We start from the raw sequence: 17,701 nt of genomic DNA on the forward strand, positions 1-17,701 counted from the left end.
GCATCTACTTGTGATTGGCATGTTATCACAATGAAACAGCAACATCTAAGTCAACGTTTGGAGAGCAAATGATGACGACCGACAACGATGATGACGATAGCAATGATAGTGGTTCTAATGGTAACGATAGTAAAGCCAGTGGTGGTAATAATTGTGAACATGTTGATGTGATGATGACGCAGATGATATAGGTTGTTGAAAAACTCCTGTTAAAAATTTAGATGAAAACAAAAACTGTATCTTATTATGTAAACAAACTTCCATTTTAAAGCGTAATAATGCATTCTGAAAAATATTTCCAAGAACCTCCATGTGCAAAAAACATTTCCATTAAAAATAATCTTTTCAGACGCATGAAATAAAAAAGGAATTAGCATGAATTAATAATTAAATAATTATTTGCATGTGTTGTGGCAGGAGCCCGCGCTGCGTATAAGGCGAGTGAAGCAACGACGACGGCGTCAGCCACGACATCAAAAAAAAACTTTTTTTCATCATTTTTTTTCTCGGAGAGCAGTGCATAATTAAGATAAGCAGAGAATTATAAAGACTTGTCACTCAAGTGCATTTGTTACGTAGGTTCAGCAGCACGATTATTGCACTGGTGATGATGCGGGAAGATGATGTTGACGTTGTTGTTGTTGTTTTCTATGTTGTTTATGTCATTTTTCAATTTATTATTATTATTAATTATTAAATATTTGGTTTGGTTCAGATGAAAAGTATTGATTGGACATGCTGACAACATATTTGGGATGTGGTGTATTTAAAAAGATGTGAATTTTGTTGATTGTTTGGTTGAGATTTATTTGAGAGGGTTTTAATGGCGATGACTCGCTGAATATTTCATCTTCCTGAAAATATATTTTTTTTGTTTAAACGCGCGTGAATATGTAATCTATGACGACGACGACGATGGTGAGGATGGTGACATAAGTGATGATAGCAATGATGATGGTGTTGTCGTAAGTGATGATGATTATGACGACGACAAGTTTGTTTGCTTTTATTAAAGTTTTATTTGCGTTACAATTTCAATTGAACTAAGCTCGTCTTATTATTTTCAATTTTTTCGGCAGCGTAGATATCTTTTGAAACGATAAAAAAAAAATAAAAAAAATCCTCATCTAATAATTGGTCAAGAAGAATGTAACAAAAGCGATGACGGATGATGATGATGGAAAATGATGACAGATGAGATTTGTAATGATGAAGTTTATGTTGCTGGTGGTGGACAGTGTTGATGAAAATTACAGAGGCTGGAATCTAGAATTGCTGATGACGACGATGACGAAGATAATCGAATTATTGTTTATTATGCTTGATGTCATTCCGAATGTATTATCATCTGTGACATGCATTTGACATTTTCTTAATATTCTCTTCCTGCTAACTAAATCTTGCCATTGAAATATTCTTAGAAATTGAGATTTTTAGTTTAGTTTTTTATTCTATACCTAAAGTTTAATTAAATATGTGAAAAATTTGTTAAATAATTTTTTTAGAAATGAAAAAATTGAATCAGGCAGATTCTAAGTAAATAGCAGATAAAATAGTTTTATAATTTATTGCAGAGCTCTCAACAACTTGCCAAACATAGTCTCAGACTCGCGTATCGTTTTTAAGTGTTTGTTATTCTTCGTTAACATTTTTCTTTTCAGCGCCACTGCTTCAAACGATCGTTCTTTTCAAGTTTCTCAGCTCTGCGCTTAAATTTATATCCAACTATTCAGACTGAAAGTTTGCATTTGATAAATTATACAAACGCGGAGATTGAAAAATGAACATGGTCAGAAGTTAGAACTGTCTTATTTTGTGTTTGGCAGCTGCCTTTGTTGGATGGCGGTTGTCACTTTGGTCGCACTCCCGTTTAAAAAACTTCTGTTATTATTATTAAAACCAAATGTTACCATAAATTAATGTCTCTATTGAATGATGATGGATGTTTTTATTTATTCAATAACTTTTATTTCGATAGTTCTAATTTATTTATAGTTATTTTAGTTATAGTTAATTAATAGTTTCTAAAAATTTTACGTAATATAGATTTCAAAAATATATTTGCATCCTAGATTCAAGGTCTCAAAACTTTCGCATTCTTTAACAAATAAATATTACAAAATGCGTATATGAAAAATTTTATTTTAGCGTTTTACTATACAATTTTTTACTCATAGAAATAAAATTTTGTTTGAAAAAAAAACAAATGAATTAAAGATGAACCTAAACAAAACCAATTGAACGCAGGTTTACCGCGTCATCCCATTTATGGATTGGCGTCAGGGTCGCCGAGTCACCTTTACCCAAATGCAGAGTTCCCCCATCTGTAAGTTCATTTTTATTTCAATTATTCCTCGTCTCAAATGTTTATTTTTTTATTTCATTTCATTATCATACCATCTTCTCATGTTTTCATTCATAACTTCGTTTATTGACATTCTTTTTATTTCTTTTTATAGGATTTTTTATTTTTGATTTAACGATTGTAACATATCACGAAGCAGCTTTGTCTACGTTGAATTATTAACCTGAAAAATCAAATCTCTTAAAGTGTTGTTTCCATTGTTGACATGGCAAACTCAATTTTTTTTTCATATTATTTGATTTCAAAATTTGATTTTTCGCAAATAAAACATTGTTTGCAAAATAAATTAATAATAATATCTTGCGTTTATCAATGAGAAGTTTAAATATAAAATATTCTTCGGCAAGAAAACAAAGATCTCGACAGATATTTCAATGCAAACTAAAAACAACAAAAGTAATAAAATTGGTACGTGAAGTTGATGTTAATATAGTTTGGTCAGGTGTGAATATTTCATGGCAGGCTTCACATCCCAGGTCGCAGATTCATCATTTAGTTGAATATCTAGTTAGGCCGTTTGTTAGACACTGCTTGTTTATTTTTTATCGGATTTTCTCTCGCTCTATGATCTTCATTTTTTTCTGCATTTCAAAAAATTGTTTTCTAGATTTTTGGTCTCAATCTAATTTTTACACTTATTTACAGGCAGGTAGTTTGATTTCAAAATAAAACAATCATAAATAACATCATGATTTTTTTATAAAGGCAAAAACAGTTCAAATTATTTTATGCCAGTTAAGTTAATTTTTGTGAAGAATAAAAGAGAAAAATTTGGAGCAGCAATGATAAGGAGCTTGCTTTCATCTGCTTGCTCCTTTAATTTAAGACCCCTCTGTGTATTCCATGCCATTCCACTGGAAAGATTGCACGTATATTATCCAGATCCGATCAAAGAATACTTCTCTCACTTTTTCAACATTTTTTTCGCATTCAATTTTATTTCTTTTTTCATTCCTTCTATTGTCATTCATTTTATTTAGCTGAATTATTAAAAAAAATTTATTTATGATTATTTTTTTATGAATTCAGATTTATATTTCCAGCAGAAAACTGGACTTTTTCAAAGATTTATCAAACTTTTTAAGTTTTAAAACATAAATTTTAATTTTCAAGCACGATATAAATGTGTGCAGGCAGAAGCACTGGAGCACTCTACTTTGATCTTTCAGCATCGCATCTCTCTCGGCTTCTTTTATTTACCGAGACTCGTCAGTCACTTTACTTCTTTTTACTGGATTACAATTTAATTTATTCCCGCCTGTCCATGTTTCGCGTCTTCGCATGCCTTGCTCAACAATGCAACTAACTGACAACAAAAGAAAACGCACTGTATGGGATGGGATGGGGTTCTGGATACTTATTCTAATTTTGTAAATATGTAGAAAAAGTTGATTAATTTGTGTCGATTTATTATTATGTATAAAAATAAAAACCCTTATTTAAATTTAATTTATTTTCTTTGAAATGGTGAACAAACGTGATTAGTACTGCTTTCTTCTAAATTTGAAGCGTTTATTTAAAATGTTCACAAAATTGCGACATGTGTTTGTAACAGAGGGCAGCAAGCGAAACCACGGACGCTTGTGTGCTCACGTGAGGTTCAACATTGTTGCAGGTTGCGTGTCTCTATAATGATGCGAGTCAGTCGACTTGCTGTCTCTGTGAGCTCGGGTGCGCTCTAAGTGATTACAAAGGGAATGAATTATTGCATTATTAAGTTTATATGAATGGCCGAGTAAAATATATCTTCATTTGTTTTTGTCACAAACTCAGAAAACTTTTTCAAGCACGAGATGTTTTTTTTAATGACGCATGTCGAATGTGGATAACTTATTCAAGTGTGTAATACATTACGTCAAATATGACAAATACAATATTAATTACATTTAATGTAGAAATCGAATGTTGTATTCACACACTAACTACCTTTAATAATATGCAAGCAGTTGAAACAAAAATCATTTTGTTTACAGTTCAACCCAGACATTTGTATGCAGATTCAAAATAAACATTAAACTGAAGATGATAATACATTTGTCATTATTTCATCATCTTCAAAGCAACCACCATCGTCACCATTTTCGCCGCCATCAAATCATAACATCACAACCATCATAACCATTGTGATGTTAAGCATCTTCTTTACCATTACATACCTCACGAACATCCGATTATCATCATCATCATCATCATCATCATCATCATCATCATCATCATCATCATCATCATCATCATCATGACAAGCAGGAGCGGTCCCACAGGCCCCCTACACAGCCCATACTCTCCACCAACATTGACCGGTTCGCCACTCTCCTGGTTCCCCAATCCGTCCATCTTCAACCACAACTTCGCCCTCACTCACCCTTCCATCCTCACCAATGCACCAAACGGCTTGCATGACCTTTCACCTTTGTCCGAATCGTTGGAAACTTCACAGTTCGTTTTTTTCTACTTTTTATTAATTCATTAAATTTAGTTTGGCTTTGTTTGTTGTTTGTTTGCGTCCTTTTGAAATTCTTTGTTTAGAAATATTTTTTCGTAGCTGGTGTCTTTGATTGTTTTGTGTCCTCAGTTATTTTAAACGTTTCGCTAACTTTTTTTATAGTTTTTGGTTAATTTGGTTTGGTTGATTGTAAGACATTTATTTCAAGTTTGTTTGCATTTATGACTTTCAGTTTTTATGCTCTGCTGTTTAACTGATGTATTTATTTTTAAAAGATGGCGCTTACAATCGGTTCGCATCCGACGCTGACAGATAGTGATGATGATTTATGAATGTGCGTGCATGCTTGCGTCCTCCAACATGCATCTCTCTCTCTCTCTCTCTCTTGATGTCATGAATGTTTTTCTGCTGCGCTGTTAATGTTATGTGTCAAATCATCGGGTGTTAATGTTATGGATGGAAGTGACTTTGTTCGTTGTAGATGTTATTAGATGAAGTAGGTTTGTTACATCGTAGTTGCAGACTTCTTGTCACTATTTGTCATCGGTGATTTGTTGTCTTTGTATCCACTCCATCTTTTATTCATTCATTAGTGATAATTCTCTTTATTCACTCCACTCTTCATTCATTCATTCATTCCTTCTTTCGTTCGTTATTTATTTTGTCTTATCCAGTGCGGTTTTTCTTTGTTGTTAATTAGTTTGACGCACTTCTTACTTACTTCGTTTGCTACTTTTTTTTAACTTATTTTACGAAGTTTTGAAAAATTTCCTGAGACAGCATCCATTACAAAATTTTTGAAACTGCACAGGCACTATCAGTTTAGACGCATTAATAATTCGTGTTAGACGTTTACAAACAAAGGATGCCAAACAACCTGAAGAACATGAGTGTTCGATTTTTGCTGCAGTATGTTGGCTAGCAAATTTTTTTTAAATTTTACGTCTTGCATTCGATGACAACTGTTTAACAAATTTCAATAATAGACTGAGGCTTTCCATAAATTTTTATTTTTTGATATGCAGTGGCGATGCCTGTCGCGCTCATAAAGAATAACACAATCATCCTTAATGGCTTGTTTATTGGCAATAATGGCTCTCACCTCCTCGAACGCACAACAACACGCAGGCACAACAACACGCAGGCACAACAACACGCAGGCACAACAACACCAGCCTCCATTCACATGAACGTGTGCAACTTAAGGTTTTCCGTGTCTAACAATGCCTAGGTGCAAACGACGTACTGACGATGCTCGTTGGTCTGATCAAGTCCTTTTCTACTGTTAATGGGGACAATTTCTAGTTTAACGATTTTTATTGAAAACATCACACGTTATAAAAGTTTGCTCATTAAAAAATAATTCCCAACGACGTAATTTTTTCGGAAGGGGTCAGCTTAATGATGGGCTGATATTGCAACTGGAAGTTATCTCACGTATTGAACGATTATAACCAAAATGAAAAGCACCGCAAAGTTCAAACAGACAAATTGAAAAAAATACTTTACAATATGCAAACATTTATTTACAAATTGAATTGTAATGCCAAGTAATTGCACTTTTTTGAAGGGAACGGGAAAATGCAGCACAATTGTATGAGTCAATTGAATCTATTATCACAATTTTTACATATTTTATATTACAGTTGAAGTAAAACTTGCAAATACTGAAAAAAAAGATCGGGCGTTAAATAACGGTGCATTTCCATGATGCCCACACTATAGGTAGACAAATCGCATTTGCAACAAAATTTTAACACAAACATCAATGCAGACCGAGACACAAACTGAGACACATACACAATTTGAGACACCGACACCATTTAAGACACATACACAATTTGAGACACCGACACAATTTGTGACACATTTACAATTTCAGACACATACACAATTTCAGAGACAGACACAAGCTGAGACATTGACAAACTGAAACGCAGACACAAACGTAAATGCAGGCCGAGACACAAATTGAGACGAAGACACAGAAATGTTGGCCGACACATGGACTAGACAAGCTCGCACATGAGAAAGATATGTTTCTTTGGCTGCCCATCATTGATTCATATTTCCTAAATAAACAACCTTCTGTAGACAATGTTTATTAGACAAACGTAAACAAAAAAATTATTACCTTCGTTTCAACGTTATAATGTTCAATCAGCGCTGATATTAAGCAATCAAATCTAGAAGCATACAGGTCAAACAGAACTTTAAAAAGCTGCACTTACATGGTTTTTTTGCTTGTTGACAAGTTTGGGTAGGTAGTTGCCATTTGAGATGATGTACGAGAAAAAATGTTATTCACACCACTTCGCTTTCTTTCGCATAAGAAGGATTATTACAAGTGCATAATTTATAACAAAACAACTTTATCTATTTCCATAATTTAAACAAGAATAAAGTTCACTCGCACGTTAATAAAAATTTATAAGTCATTGTTCTGACGGATGGTGTTGATGTGGTAAAAAACTGTCGTTGTTTTCTTTATACTTTCATATTTCGGCTCTAACATTTTTCTCGTTCATACATTCGTCCGTTTGTTCCTCCACTAAATTTCATTGTTGAGATTGGCTGAAATAGTTTTCAGTTCAAATTTTTACAAATTTATATCGAGGTTCCATTCATTTTAACCTTAATTGTAACAAAATTTTTCATTGCGGGTGGCTCAGTCCTAATGTTCCCCTGGTTAGTGTTACGGTTAACAAAATATTTCAGAACAAACAGTGCACAAAAAGACATACTAATAAGAAGCATAATCATAATAATTTAGTGCGTTTTTCGTCATTATCATCTTTGTTGACTATTTTAGAAGTGTGATTAATTAATTAATTAGTTAATTTATTGATTTATCACATAATAAATATAAAATTAACACCATCATTATCATCTCGTTACCGCTTGCCCTACTTTATATCTTTATCTCAACGTTATTGTTATAATTATTATCATCATCGGCATCATCCTCGCCACCATTATCGTCATCATCATCTCATCATCATCATCGTTATCATCATCCTCATCATCACTATCGTCATCATCATCACTATCGTCATCATCATCCTCATCATCACTATCGTCATCATCATCATCGTCATCATCATCACTATCGTCATCATCATCCTCATCATCACTATCGTCATCATCATCACTATCGTCATCATCATCACTATCGTCATCATCATCCTCATCATCATCGTCGTCGTCATTTTCATCATCGTCATCATCTTCATTACTTTCCATCACAATTTGTACACATTCCATCGAAACTCGTCCTGGGGTAATTATGTGGCTAGTTGTTGAGTGTGCTTGTGCCATGAGTGTGTGCGTTTGGATGCGTGTGTGTGTGTGTGTGTTTGTGTATGTGTAGTTGAATGTGCGTGTGTGGATGTGCGTTTGATTCAACACGTATGTATTGCGATAATTTGCAGGCGTCTGTTTGCTTTCTTCGGCTTGTATGTGTGAGTATGAATGCCCTTGATGTACTCGTGCGTGTTTCTTACCTTCTTTGTTCATGTGGATCTTGTATGCGTTTGTTTGTGCCTTTGCAGTATGCGAGTATGTGGTTGCGTACAAATGTGTGTAACAAATAGACGAGTATCAATTTGAGTGTTTTTAAAAAGGTTTATACTAAATAACAAAACATTACAATATGTGAAATTGACAGTAGTAGTAAACTTTTTATTATGCGAAGTGTAGGCTCGTAAAAGATGTGTCAAAATACGTTCTCTTATGTTTATATCATTAATTTATAATACAGACCTTCGTATGACAACAAACCAATCCGAGAAGTTGGTTAGATCATATCTATCGAACATGAATCAAAATTCAGTAGATTTTCTCCACTACAAATGTTGTTAAACTCCCAGCCATGTTTAACACGATTAGGAAAATTTAACTCTTATTTTCTTGAGTGTTGATGCTATGTTTAAGTTTGCGCAAAAATTCTAGAAGACAAAGTGGGGTTATGCTGCCAAACCATACATGCGAGTTAGGTACAAGTGTTACTATTGCTCTGTACATGAATGTATAAATAATGATGTGATAGCACGTTAGTTCGTATGCAAAGGTAGTTAGTAGTTAGTTGTTAATGTGTTAGTTTAAATCATGTTTGTTAAATGTTTATGAGTTGAGTATTTGTTGTTTGTACGTGTTGTTTGTATGTGTGAACGTGATGTTTGTATGTGTGAACGTGATGTTTGTATGTGTAAACGTGATGTTTGTATGTGTGAACGTGATATTTGTATGTGTGAACGTGATGTTTGTATGTGTGAACGTGATGTTTGTATGTGTGAACGTGATGTTTGTATATGTGAACATGATGTTTGTATGTGTGAACGTGTTGTTTATTTATGTGAACATGTACGTACAAGTCATGAGTAGAAACTCATGTAGCCAACTTGTTCACATTTGTTTCAAAGATTTCATTCGACCTTTTTAACAGCGAATAGATTTTATCAAAAAACCGTAGGTTGATACGCGAGATGAAAAAAGATGTATCGATCTGATCATGCACACACGTATCAGCAGCAGTTTGTTCACGCACACGCACGCATTCATGTACCAGCACAAACCATTGAATAAATACACTTGTCTGTAATAAATAAATGGATAATTAAAAACTTGTATACATGTGTGTGAGTGCGTGAATGTGTTTATTAATTGATGGCTCTGTAAACTAACCAAATGCAAAACAATCTTTTTCAATATGTCACGTCCTGAAAGACAACATCGTTGGGCTTGATGCTTTATTGCTATCATCATCATCATCATCATCACCACTAAGTATAATCATTATTACCACTAAATATCATCATCAGCGCCATCGTCAGCTTATTTGCATGAATTAAAAGCCATCAGCGGCTTATGAAGGAGATCTTCTTCAGAAAGTGTGTGTGTGTTTGTGTGTACCGTAAAGCCAAATTACTTGGAATGCAGACATTTCGTTCGTTCGTTCGTGTATTAACTTCATGCATTATTAGTTTATCGAGAACAATTTAGTCAATTATTAATCATTTTCTAAACCACGCAGACAGACAGGGACACAAACAAACACATATACTAACACAAACTAACACACATACTATCACACAAACAAACACACTCGCTAGCACCCGAACAAACACACAAATGGACAAACACACTCTCACACATACGAACAAAAAATTACACAAATTTATATTATAATTGCGCACAACTGACACTTATTATTTACAAGTAACTACATTAATTGTATATCATGTGTAACAATTATGTACAAATAGCGTCTATGTAAAAATATGGAAAGAATATTTAGGAAGCTTATAAATTTTTTTTAAATTTGTTTTTGTTTAATTTAATCTATAAAATATAAATAAATGAAACGTCATCACTTAATCATTGCAGTATAAATACTGTCAAATTAACGGCTAACTACATGACGAGGATGTGATGAAAGGTCGATAATTCGATAACTATTTTAGGTGTGCAGTTTGAACTGCTGGTGGGTACAAATTAAACATTCAAAAATAATTATTGAAATGAATAAAAGAGGACGAAAAACAGTAAATTGCATTTTATTTAAATTAAATGGAAATATTACACATATTTTAAATAGGAAACTAATCAGTTAGTTGTCAAATGAGACAAATTGATCTCCCAATAGCCAGGTAGTTAGATATTAATTGAAGAGTAATTGTGTCAAGATAGGGCCAGGGTTAAACATTTATGTTAAAAAACAATGATATAATGATACTAAAGAAGTTGGATGGTGATAATGGGATGATTACAAAAGCGATTTCTGGATAATATTGAATGAACGCATAATGCTTAATGATGATGAAATGATGAAGTTTGCAAATTTGTGTGTTTATACCCGAGAACGTTCTAATGTAAATAGAACGGCCACTGTCTATTATTTTCAACCTAATCTACATTTCTCACGCTGTTCATTCGTGTCCATTCAACAATTAAACAATTACTTAATTGTAATAATTAAAATGTTAATAATAATAATGGAAACTATTTTATTAAACATCGAAATCTAAGATGAAATAAAATAGGAACAAATAATATAAAATAGTGCATAAATGAAGCTTTCAGTCATCAGTGCTTGTCAATTAGAACTGAGTAAGAAGATGATGAGATGATATGAAATTAATTGTCCCTGTTGCGATAAATTGAGTGAGAACATTAAGTCGCGCAATTTATTAAACTATTTTTGAAAAAATCTGTTCAAGATGAATTAATTAATGATAGTTTAAATGAATTATGGAAGCCTATCAAAGTTAATTCAAAGGTTTTAATTAAAACGTTAAAATCTTTAAAATCGCTTGACAAGTCAGTTTTTGGTTGTTTGTATTTTTATCTAAATTATGAAGTTTAGATGCAGCAAGATTTGTTTCCACGCAAACCGCTCAAGAATTTCGGTTGTTGACAGTGGCGATATATGATCGGAGCGAACTGAATAGGTGCATTATTGGATGGACTGCCTCGTTATCCTGGTCTGAAACAATTAAATTGAGAATTTGGTTCTGACGTTCCAAATATCCTTCCAGTGCCGTGGTTAAGCTGCACTTTATGAAATTTGTTCATTTGTTTGGCATTGTAAGGGGAATATAAGGCGCTTGTTGATTCTCTCCATCTGAACCAATGGGAGTTTGTTGGCAATCGTTGTGTGAGTGAGTTTAAATGGATTCTCTGGTAATTTTATCGTTCATCTGGGCCAGCGCATAATTTCTGCAGTCTGGATGAGGTTTTTTATCGATCGTGTCAGATTCATTGGTATTGTAACAAAGATATATGGCTGAGATTCATTTCATGTCGTCGTTGTTTGAAGGTCTTGAGCGCCACTTGCAAATCATCAGAATGGATGTTGCTTCTTTCGCGGCAAATGTCGCATTCTTCTTCAATACTTTTTTGCATTTTGCATTTTCTCCATTAAATTCAATTTTAATCTCTCACAAAGCCTCATTTTTGATAATGATAATAATAATAATAATAATTATTATTATAATAATGCGTTTCAAAAATATTTAAGATGTTCAAAATGTAGGACGGCTTCATGTCTGGACGGCACGTTTCATCTGTGAACATAAACACATACACACCTATCCATCCACACATACACGAGTCCATCCACACATACACACCTATACACATATGCACAAACTTATATACGTATATGTGTGTGTGTGTGTTTGTGTTGTATGTGAAAGTGTGTTTGTGTGTATATTCATATGTACATGTGAAACATTCAAAAAATTATACATATAACAGCATTTTCTGTTTAGACGAGCAATGCCATATACTACAGACAGTTAATTTTGTTTATGTGATTTGTTTCAAAGTTCTTTTAAACTTCAAAGTTTATTTATCTCTGCTATTAATATTAGAAGTTTTGTAAACTGAGGTTAATAATAAAATAATTATGGTGATGTTTGGGTGATTATGATGATTTTATAGAAAGTTATAATGATGTTATAAATAATTATGATGATGTTTTGAATAATTATGATGATGTTATAAATAATTATGGTGACATTATGAATAATTATGGTGACATTATGAATAATTATGATGATATTATGAATAATTATGATGATGTTATAAATAATTCTGATGATACTATGAATAATTATGATGATGTTTTGAATAATTATGATGACCAGGTGGAAAAAAAAACTTATCCGATATAGAAAAATACTTTCACTATTTAAAATATTTCAAGCTTTAGATGTCAAAAATCATTGATAATTATAACATTTGTCATCGTCATTTTCCTCTTATCATTAATATCATTTTTATCACAAACATTTTTAAGATCTATACAGTTTTTCTTTGGCGAGCCGGCGATACTTTTATTTATTTACCTAATATAACTGTTGACAAAGTAAATGCATCATAGTTGAAGGCTCTTTTAGTTTTTCTCTGATTGAATAAGAAAATTTTTTAAACAAATTTAATTTTTTTTAATTTTTATTTTTCTACAAGTCTCCCTCCAAATGTAGAAACAATAAACAATTAACACAATAAACAGTTAACAAAATAAACAATTAATGCAACTAAATACACGTGAATTAACGCATTGAATTGTTTTGCGTTTGAACGTGGTCCCTGCAATAGAAGCACCAGGCATCATAACCGATACACAACCGCTAAAAGTTTCGACTTGTGTTGAAAATTGAAAATATTTGAATTGACCATCAAAATAAATTTTGTTGATTTGAAATGGCAATGAGTGATAATTTGGTAGATAATATGGTAAGGGTTAGATAGATTGAAATAAAATGTTATTAACAACTTTATCAACTAAAGTGAACAATAATAATGCAACAATCGCAATGCCTGCGGATTATCTGGCATGATGTACTGGCTAATATATCTATGTATCAAGATATCTGTTATACTAACGCATATTTTTACATTTTTAATAAACTTTTTTAAATTGACGCATTTTTTAAAATGTTGAATATTAAAAACGCTTCATAACATTCTTTAAAAAAAAATCATTTTAAAAATTTCCAGCGTGAATAAAAATCGGTATCACATTTTTCTGAACATTTCAGTATTTCGAATTTTTTTAAAATGCTTTGCGTTCACACGTTCCGAAGGAAGTTACAAAATTAAATTTTTTGTTCAAAAAAATTTATTAATTAATTACAAATTTCATACTTGTCAAATCGTGGGCTCAAAGATAGAGCTGAAAACATACTCGTCGTTAGATGGACATAAAAATTATATGTAAGGCTATAGAATCTAGAATCAAACTTAATTATTTCATTTTTATCGAAACCAGCCTCGTTATAATAGCAAATATCAAATATATAATATCCAATATCAAACTTCAAAAAAGGAGAATATCAGATGAATAATAAGAAAGAAATTGAAACAAAGTTGTTCAAAAATTGTTGTAGGAACATTGGAAATTGATCTGCCTGCTGGTGGATGCAAGCAAGTTGGAAGCATTTAAAAAGACGTGAAGCCTTATTTCGCTGATAATGTTCCACTGCAATTAGCAGGCATGTAAACAAAATGAAATGAACAAGAAAAACATTTAAAAACTTTGTAACAAAAAATATATTTGCAATTAGTATCAAGTAACTCTTTTATAATTTTAAGAGAAAGGAAAAAGAAAATGCAATATTCTCGATGTTGTTATTTAGGAAGGGATTAATGGAACCCATTTTGTTATGCATTTGAGTGAGTGTGTGTGCAAATGTGTATGTGTGTGATATGTGTTTGTTTTGTGTGTGTGTGATATGTGTGTGTGTATGTGTGTGTGTGTGATGTTTGTATAAAAAGGTTCCTACACGTATGTTAGGAATACATGTAATTGTACTGTATTTGTGTGATAAAAAGTCATGTTGTTTTGTTGCGAAGTGGTTTCCCGTTGTGTATGTGCGTGCTTACCATGATTCTGCCGACGAATGACTTTCGGGAAGTGCAATAATTGTCCTTACAGAACACTACCTTTTTGACAGATGGCTTACTTCGTGGTTTTATTTCAGTACTCTTATTTCTGCCACCTATAATAAAACCTTAGCGTTTGCACAAAAACCATCAAACTTTCTTCAACTCAACCTGAAAAATATTTTTCTTCATGTTTTTGCTCTCTCCATTCTTTCATTAATATGGATGGTTCCACTCACGTTATTTCTAACAGTTTTAATTACTTTGGGACGTTCATTGATGTTCGCTTAGTTTGGTTCTTATATTCTTTTGCTGTTAAATTTTGCGAAAAAAATGATCTAATCTATTTGTTACATTCCACGCAGATGTGTGGAGTCATTTTCATGTTTCAAAAGTCACACGCACATTTACGTGTGATTTTAAAAAAAGACCAAGCCCAAAACAATTTTCATTTCATTTTCACTTAACGTTTCAATTAACTATACAAATATCAAATATGAGCTGTTGTGGATGTATCTGGTGAGTTGCTGTTGAAACCAGATCTTGAAATATGTTTAACTGCTCGTTACCTCACATCACACTCATCACACGTACACAAGAATAAGTCTTGTTTGTATTATTATATAGAAATGACAAACGAACATGTCGTATGTGTATGTGGCTTTATATTTAAAACGTTCGATAAATTCGTATAAATTCACATGATTGCAACAACAATAACAAAACGAGTAACAACGCGGAAACAGATCCTCATCCGTTCATCCGTTCACGCACCCCTCCCCCCCTCTCTTTCTTTCTCTCTCTCTCTCTCTCTCTCTTTCTCTCTCTCTCTCTCTCTCTCTCTCTCTGAGCAAATATCGTTCATTGCGTAGCATTAGTAGGTTGTTTGTTTTTGGCTCACGCACGCACACGCACACGCTCACTCACTCATTCGTTTGTTAGTTGGCTGGTTTGTAATGTAAGATGAGAATTAGTATTCTTCCTCAAACTTAGTTGAGAAGAATCTTTCTGTTCTATTCATTTGATGAATTAAAACTCTCGTGACTACATCAACAGATATAATTTTTTTCTCAAAAATCCATGTGCATACTGTTATACAAATTTAAAATTCAAATGTGCATTCAGCTGTACACTTATATATGCATGCGATAATTTCCACGTAGTAGTTTTTATTTCACAAGTAACTTGACGCAACACGCATAAATAAGTTATACACACTTCGCGTAAATGTAGTAAATATTTTTTTCTTGAAAATAGCACGAGCTACATTAAAAAAAATTTGAGAATTTGTTTAAAAACATTTTAAAATACTGCAAGATGAAAATCTTAATGTATTATTAAATAATCCATGGCAAAACGATTGACAAGTTTATATGACGCGCAGTGAGATTTCAGCCCACCAGTGAATCGTAAAAGATTCAAATTTGAATTGTTCTTTACTTGTCGCTGCTTGATAATAGCTGTTTCGATTCGATCGGACCGAAAGTAGTTTCCAACATCGGATGATCTGATCCGTCGCAACTGCGTGATTTGACTTTTTAAAACTCCCGCTCGTTACTAATGCCTCACTTTTGTCGTTCGGTCTTTTTTTAAATATCAGTTAACAAAGGTTACATTAACTTAAACGTGCAAACTTAACTTCTGAGAGTACAAATTCTACTACATGATCAAATGTTTATTGAAACTTTTCCTGCAAAATGAAGTTAAAATTGTCATTTCGATTATAGTTGTAGAATAGAAATTGCTGAAAAAAATATTGACGCTTATTTCATGTAAGCCAATCATGTAAGCCAATCTTCCAAATTCAAAATTTATTTAATACTTTATTGCCTGCCCATCAAACGCCACCCAGTTTCCTTGCTGAAATCATTCACTCAAAAGTAGAAACAAGTGCTCAATGGACTTGGAAATACCGTCATAATCTGTCTCTATAGTCTAAAACAGGCAATTAAATTTACTTCAATAAATTTTTCTTACATCAAAATAATGCAAATCATTTTCAAACAATAAACTGCTTTTTTGGCTGATATGCAGCATTTTCAAATACATTAAATAAATCGGCAAGCTCAACTGAATCTTCATTTATGATGGCAAAGGCAACTTGAAATTTTAAAGTTCATTGTAACGAAATTTTGACACAGGCTGATTTACAGCCCTGCATTATTTTCGAATATCGTTTTAATAGTAAATTTTCAAGACATCTATTGTACTTTAATAATTAATTACTTTAATCCGAAAATTCAAACAAACAAAACTCACAAACAAATAAACAAGACATGTCCGTACTAATATGAATGCAAATTATTATGTTTGATCATTTTAACCTTCAAAAATATATTAGATTCTTTAAAAAATTTTAGTATATGTAATTCACACAATCACCATCTTTACTGCCTCGATTGTTGATCGCACATTACTATTACTGTTAACTATTATTACTATTATTGTTTATCATTATTATTATTTATTGTTAATATTTTGTTTTTCTTTCAATTCAACCTGTATATGTACAATTCATTTGTTATGATTCAATGTTCATACATTCGACGCGAATGTCTTTGTTCTGGAAGGTGATTTCTTTGTTTGGCATCATCGTTATTTACAATTTTCCGTTATATTTTTATGGTTTATATTTTTGTTGCTTTTATATATTTTTATATATTTAATAATTTTGCCATTATATGCTGATTCAAGTCGTTACATCACAATTCTTTGCTAACCAGCCAATGGCAATATCAATAAGAGATCTACAACATGTTCGTTTTGATTTATTTCTTTCTACGAGTTGTTATCAATGTGAATGAGTCAATATCAATTATTTTTTAACTGATTTTAACTTTTTTTTGGTTTAATAACAATTAGGACCAGAGACCTATGAGGTCAACCCAAAAATTTTTTACAGAAACAAACAAGCTCAAAAAGTAATGAAATAAAACTCGAAAAAATGAAAATAACACCATTGTCTATATAAGTTAACGCACAAAATACAAAAAGAGTAAAGCAAAATACGATTTGGTGATATCAAATAAACTTTAACGAATTCATCGCGATTTAAAAGTTACAAATTACTAAAGAGAAAACAAAGATTCACGAGAAATAAGATTTTAAATTTTTTGATTCAAATAAGAAAACGTTATAGATACATGCTTTTTCAGATGTCTAAGACTTTTTAATCGTTCTAGTGAGTTCGGCAAAACTTTTATAAAAAATTATTAGATTCACAAGTATTGAGAAGAACTGTAATGTCATCTGCAAAAAGATAAAAATTACACTAAAATTAAAAACAAATTCAAAAAAATCGTGCTCATTATTTATCCCTGAAAAACCTCAGAAGTTTTTGGTAAGAAACTAGAGACTGAATTAGCAATTTTCACAACTTGATGTTTGTTAGACAGATAACTTTCAAACCTTTTTGCCATAATGGTTTGTTTAATTCATACAACAATATCTGCCATCCAAACTATCTGACGCCGTTTTCAAGCCAATAAAAACGCCAACTGTTG

The 17,701-nt window shown here is 32.1% G+C and overlaps 1 protein-coding gene across 1 annotated transcript; it reads left to right on the top strand.

The window, feature by feature from the left end:
• Positions 1 to 3,886: 3,886 nt before the first annotated feature.
• HELRODRAFT_167859 (hypothetical protein) lies at positions 3,887 to 6,821 on the top strand (the record flags this gene model as incomplete). The annotated part of the gene is made up of 4 exons (XM_009013588.1): positions 3,887 to 3,963; positions 4,613 to 4,801; positions 5,937 to 6,014; positions 6,767 to 6,821. 4 exons carry the CDS (start codon positions 3,887 to 3,889, stop codon positions 6,819 to 6,821), a joined length of 399 nt encoding a protein of 132 aa, XP_009011836.1.
• Between the last annotated feature and the right edge of the window lie 10,880 nt (positions 6,822 to 17,701).

This window comes from Helobdella robusta, assembly GCF_000326865.2.
Source record: "Helobdella robusta unplaced genomic scaffold HELROscaffold_12, whole genome shotgun sequence".
NCBI lineage: Eukaryota > Metazoa > Annelida > Clitellata > Rhynchobdellida > Glossiphoniidae > Helobdella > Helobdella robusta.